At 38.4% G+C, this 6,752-nt stretch overlaps 1 protein-coding gene across 1 annotated transcript in view; it reads right to left on the minus strand.

Annotated features, from left to right (window-relative positions):
• PPFIBP2 (PPFIA binding protein 2) overlaps positions 1–6,752 on the minus strand; it is a gene marked incomplete at its 3' end in the record, with an annotated part of 90,891 nt that overhangs the window by 68,560 nt on the left and 15,579 nt on the right. Inside the window, exon 2 of the mRNA XM_031063211.1 lies at positions 5,672–5,769. Within this exon, the coding sequence (XP_030919071.1) occupies positions 5,672–5,735 (64 nt within the window). The remainder of the gene's footprint in view (positions 1–5,671; positions 5,770–6,752) is intronic.

Below are 6,752 nucleotides of genomic sequence, written 5' to 3' on the forward strand. Positions count from 1 at the left end.
CATTGATTGAAAAATAACAGAAAATAAAAAGGAAATGCGCTAATCATGACTGAAGCATAGCCTTTTAACACAATTGTAATTTATTTAGAAAATGCAAGAAAACTGTTGTTGTCCACTTAATCTGATCTTAGTATTGCTTAGTATTTAAATTGTTCTGTTGTGCTCAGCATTGTTTTAAATAGTCAGTTCAGTGCTCTGAAGTGAAATTTCAAAGATTCCTATTATAAAGATATACACCTTTACCATAGAAACCAAACTTTGAGTTTGAAAGTGTTGTGAACCTTGAATAGGACTTAAGTGATAAAAACATAAAACTGTTTGGAAGTGAACGAATTGAAAAGAACAAGTAGAAGGTATTTTCTACCCACACTACACAGTCCCAGCTGTGCCCATCAGCTGCATGTCACCCAGCATGGACTTCAAATGAGACCCACCAGCACCTCCCCAACACACAAAAATAGGATTAAGTGCTCTCTGTCCTGTCTGCACAATTTCAATCCCTCGTGAAGCAGAACAGAGGTGTCCATCCTCCTCAGTTCAAGGGCTGTGAGACTGAATGAATGCTGTGATGACATGTGGCTATTCAGGGGTGAAGGATGAGGTCACCAGGAAATATTGTGATTTCCTTTTATTTATCTAGGAACTCAGTGAAAACTTTGTTCCACAGAACCTAAAGCCCATCCAAAGGAGTTCAAGTGAGTGGCAGTACTCTTTTTTTGTGTAGAAACCAAGTTCTAATCACTTATTAGAGGTGATTTAATAATCCCCACTAACAGCTCCTCCTTCAAATTCTGGCTGGTAAATCCCATGAGGAAAATACATTAAACTTGAACTAAAAGCCTGTTTATCTCTGAAGTGCAATTTCCTCTGGAGGCCCCTTTTCCAGCAAGGCTGTGGGCAGTGCTGGGTTTCTAACACAGCAGCCAAAGCCATGAGCTGAACACCAACATTCTGCCAGCTCAGGAGAAGGGAATTCAAACATGAATACTCCTTGCTCAACTTTTTAATTGTATTTACTTTTTAATCTTTCTGTGCTAATACTGAAGCATTGATACAGACACATGTGATTACACATCTAACTTTCTCATTATTTTCCAGTGAGCAGTAATTGCAGGAGCTCTGGTTAAAAGGAAACTCAGTAATTACAGCGATGACTTGGTGAATTTGAAGAGACTGTAGCAACATATATTGTGATGGGAGTTTTTAGATTTTACAGTTAATTGTCATTAATCACAAAGGGAAATAATGGATTTACAAACTGATGATGGTGAGAAGCAGTTTGATATAAAATATTTGTAAAATAAAAACTGAATTAATTTGTTATGAGATATTGCAAAGAAAAATAACTAAAATCTACAGTCCTACAAAGAAACACATCTTAATAAATGGGTACAAGCTAAATAAAAGGAGAAGTAATGACTTGGTTAAAGCTCAGAGGGAAACAACGCCAAAGTTATGCACCTTAAATGAAGAATGAGTAGATGGAACTGATATATGGTACTTTTTTATAGAGGAAGCCTCTGTTTGGAGTGCAAGTCTCTCCAGCTAATGGCTAAGTGATGTGCATTGACAATCACATTAGCCCTTTTTGCTATTTTAGTCAAATAAGGCTAATCATTTCGCGTGCCTAATTTATATAGCTATGAGGGCGGGTTATCAGTACAGATGTACCGAGGCATAAAAGACTTGGGAACACTGACCTATCTGTCAAATTTGATCAGGCCCAGTGAAATTCAATTTGTTAATCTTGCCTCACAATCCTCCCCTCATGCAGTCTGAGCACTAATAGGTTTTGTGCTGCACTGAGACTTCTTGGCTGGATTAATCAGAATCATGCATGAGAGATGTTACCTCCTGGAGCAAGGGGCAGTGTCATGGACATATTTTATGAAAAATCCTTTTGGTAGGATCGTTTCTCCTGAGAAGCTGAGAAGCTTCAGCTTCTCCATGTTTTGCTGCTTTGGAATGAGATTTGGAGAATTGTTTACCCAGCATGTCAATTGTTCTTACTTGATGACCAATGACAGCCACCTGTGTTGAGGCTGTGAGCAGTCACAAGATTTTATTCTCATTCCTTCTATTCCTTTGCTAGCCTTCTGATGAAATCCTTTCTTCTATTCTTTTAGTATAGTTTTAATATATCATTTTCTTTAATACAATATATAGCATAAAATAATAAATCAGCCTTCTGAAACATGGAGTCAGATCCTCATCTCTTCCCTTGTCCTGGGACCCCTGTGAACACCACCACAGGGTAGGACTTATAGAATTGGAAGGCTAAAAGTGCAAATCTGTAAATACTTGTGATATATATTTGCATATACCCAGTTCTTACCCTAAATGGCCATAATCCAATATTTTATTGATAATGGAGGTAACAAAAGAAATGAGGGCTGATTAAAGAGATAGGATGCTCCCTTTTTTGCATGTGTATATATACATTTATACTCAAGCTTCAAAAGCTAAAAAATGTCAGAAATACATCTCTGGACTTCCCAATTCTCTAAAATGGGAGTGATGCTAACTTTGTGCCTAAAAGTTTCTGAGGCCAACAGAAGCATGTGGCTCTCCCAGTACTCACTCAGGCTTCAATGCAAAAGAAAATGTCTTTTTTATCAGCTACCTAAGTTTACTTCGATAAACTTAGGTCTTTGAATCCTGGAGATGTCCATAGAATCTGGATACAGTGAATTGAAATAGCACAAGCTCTTAAAAAAATGACTTTTTGCTGTTTTCTGTCAACTCTGAGAGCAGCTACATCTGTACAGATGATTTTTCCTGTATTTGAAGCTCTACCTGGATGGGATGTTTGAAAACAAACCCTGATGTTTTCTGCATCAAAAATAATATTCAAATCATTTTGGCTTGGCAATTTGACCTTATCAATATGAGAGCTGAACCTATTTTTAAAGTGAGCTTGGAGAATCACTATCTGGACATGATTTCCCAGTTCTCCACTGATTTGAGGCTTATCAGCTGTTGCAGACTGTGGGATGACATACAGTGTTTTAATGCTTGATAATTGTCTAATTTCACATGTGTATTGTGTGATTGTGTATATTTGAATAATTCCTAATTGCTGTCAGCTTCTTTACTACATACATTGTTTTGCTCTGATGTTTCTCCATGCTTGTACCCTAAGGATGTTAGAAAGTTTCAGTACAGTATCACAGTCATCCTTTCAAAGGGGTTTTCTACCTTGTATTCTCTCTCACCACCATACAGGACCAGAGACAATTCCTGTTTTCCAGTCCCTGCCCCAACTGCATACTGAAGCTTACTGGATTGAATTAGGGAGAGTCAAACTCGAATTATCATTGTGTGCCTCAGTTTCAGACAAACTGGGATAACAGCTGTATCCAAGTATAGACTCCAGCAGATCTACTTGGTCCTTCAGTCATGCCAGAATATTCAAGAAATTGTTCTGGAACACACAGAACATTGGCTAGAGGAGAATGACAACAGACTTAATCTGTCTTAAAAAGTTTTATCTATTCCTGGCAAAAGAAAATAATAAAGAAATAAGGCCAAAAACCTTTCCAAACAACTGAGTTTTCCCCTAAGTGTAGGAGTAAATCAGTATGTTTCTTTGTTAGTACAGGTAGATATCATACTGAAATCATATGGGAAGCATTCAATTAACATCCCTGAGGCTTGACAGATGCCCTGGCTGGGAAATACTTTGTTTCTTCTCCCATCAGATATTTTATATAAGCCTGTTCTCAATGTTATGCTGCCCATCAGTGGACATCAGACTGGAAATATAAGTAATGCAAAGTCACAAAGTCAGCTCTCCTGGACAGGTTGCTCATGACCACAGTGGAAATAAACTCCACTTGCCACTGCAGTTGATTTATGCCTGAATCTTTTTACTTTAGGGCTTGCTCACCAGCACAGAACAGCTGTGATTAGCTGATTTCCAGGGAATAGTTCTTCCAACATCTGCCTTAGTGTTCTACACCACCAAGACAGCCAAGTGATGGGGGCAAAAGTGATGTCATTTGAAAGCCTGGGAAAATTTAATTTTATTCCTTATTTATCAAGATTAAACCCTGAAATGGTATGGCACAAACAATCTGAAAAAGGAGCTGGGAAAAGAAGACTAAAATCAACCAACCAACCACTGAACCAAAAGAAAAGCTGTCTTCTGGCTTTAATTATTTTTCTGACACAAAACTTAGGAAAAATTTTATTTTCTTAGGCTGTCATATATTGCTATTTAATCAGTTATATCACATATTAGGAGGCTATCTTTCCAAACCATGAAAAAACACCCAGCACTAAAGACCTACTGTCACAGCCAGGACTTGCATCACGACTGATGGCTCCTGGGGAAAAAAGAAAGTCTCTAATCTGAAAATCAATTTAAATAGAGTGACTCTTTTTTCTGTCTCTTGTTTTTTCTGCAGAGTGGAACCACTGGTGCATCCATGATATTCCCCCAGTGTGTGCAGAGCTGGGTATAAATCACCACAGAAGAGAGACACTGAGTTCATTTGTGTGCAGGTGATTTCTGAGCACAGCTTCCACGGCATCCCAGTGGCCAAAAAGTATTGCAGTTCTCTAGTTTATGAATTATGGTTTGGGACTTGCTTTTCTTATTTTCTTCTTATACATCTGAGGTAAGTTCAATGCTTCCCTGTCTATGCTGTTTTGTTAGGTGTGAAAAAATAAAATCCCAGTTAACTTCTGTTGGTTAAAATCTTGTTAGAATAAGGTTTTGCACTCAGGACAAGGAAATATATGTGTGATTTTTCCTATTCACCTAGAACTTTTTCCATCAGTGTGAAAAGTCACTCCAGTTATATCTATCCCATTTTCATATTTACAGTTCTGTGCATCTGAGCAGTCTGTTAAAGCTTGCACATATAGAATAAATTGAAGACTCATATGAGGATGCAAAAAACAAACAAACCAAACCCTAGTGATTGTTTAAGCTAAAAAACCTGGATAGTGATCTAGCCTGATGGTGACATTTAAAGGCCCATATCAGTCTCTGGACAGAGAGCTTTCCTAGAAGAGCAGGAGGAAGATCAAGGAGCAGCACAACTGCAGCAACAAGAGGCTGATGCCATCGACTCCATCACCAGGGAGGAAGGCTCAGCTTGGGTGTCCCTATTGAGATTCCTAAAGCTTTTGTGAATTCTTCCCCATTGTGCACAAGTGAGATCATGGCCCTGCCCTGGCACTCCTTTAGGGAGCTCCTGCTGCATGGTGTGTGAGCACAAACCTCAGGGCATAATAGAAGTTATGTATGTTTTTATTGATGCACACATATTTTTATACATCTCTATGTGCAGGTGTTTGATGCAGCTATAAGTTATCCAGCTAGCCAGAAGACTTGGTGAAAACTTCTTAAACTCATATTGAAATACAAAACTAACATTTGGATGTTGCCACATGGCTGAGGATGTGTTTAAGTAAACATAAAAGCACTAAAGCTAAGTAAACCTCTCTCACTTGAATGTTCACCTGTCTGAGGGGAAATTTTAGGCCTTATTTTACTTGCTTTATTTTGCTTTCAGCTTTCTCCACACAACTATTGAACCAGAGTGTTAACAGTGAAATCTGCATGACAGAGAACCTAATAAATCTGGAAAAATTATTAAAAAGCAAACCAGACACAGTTAAATCTCAAGACAGTGTGGTGTAAAATAATGCATTGTTGTACCTGCAATGATGTCATCCATTTGCTCCAAAGCTGCTTCCAGCATATGACTGGCATCAGAAGCCATCCTCTGGGATTTCTTCAGATCTTTACTCCCTCTCCTGAAAAGACAGAATAAACCATAAGTATTACACTAAATAGCCTGATGGCAAAATATATGCCACTGTCACATTATGCATTAGGCTACACAAACCAAAGCCATGCTACAGCTTAGCAATGCAGCCTAGTGATACAAAAATACAGCCCAATAATAAGAAACCTAAAAATCTGTTCCTGTTTTTGATAGATGACTTGGGAGTTCTGATTAATTTTTGGAAGATATTATATTAAAACAGTCAAATGCAAATAAAAAAAAATCCCAAAGAATTTCAAATACTGGAAACCCAAGATTCTCCTGCTCCTCATCCTTAACAATGGTTTCCTAGATTCAAATTCAGTGCATTTCAGCCTTTTCCTATGTGGGGAAAAAAGAGGATTGACTAAGGTTCAATGAAGGAATGAAGACATGGGGCAGAACATGTCTTTCCTACAACAGAAATCTCTAGGAAGTCTGCTTTTTGATTTTTGCCTTAAGAGCAAAGAAAACTCTGAAATATTCAGTCTTTTCAGCATCACCATCTCTTTCATGACACCAAAAATCCCATTTTTTTCTGTTCAAATAACCAAAATGCCCCAAGTATTTGGTTATTAGTAAGTTCTCTGAATTTACTGCTGCTACTATAAAACAGGATTAAATACATTCTGACACTGGGGATAACAAAAAAAAAAAAAAAAAGAAAAGAGAAAAACTTTCCAGAATGAGTCCCTGCTTGTGAGCTGGTGCTGCTGGACTCTAAGTCAAGCAGCAGCTGCTGCTGCCAACAGATGACATTTCAAAGGGGAGAAGAATTTATGCAGTCCATTTCACTGCCAGTGAAGAAATCCCCTTTTGCACATCACTTCATGGCTGAGGCACGAGAGCAGTGCCCACACAGAGAGGAAACAGGGGTGGCTCCCGTGCATGTGGCTCACAGGGCTCCAGCACAGCTCACTGCACCCACAGAGCCCACAAAGGCTCACAGTATTTTGATTTCTTTTCCATGAA

This window comes from Geospiza fortis, unplaced genomic scaffold (assembly GCF_000277835.1).
Source record: "Geospiza fortis unplaced genomic scaffold, GeoFor_1.0 scaffold196, whole genome shotgun sequence".
In the NCBI taxonomy this organism is placed as follows: Eukaryota; Metazoa; Chordata; class Aves; order Passeriformes; family Thraupidae; genus Geospiza; species Geospiza fortis.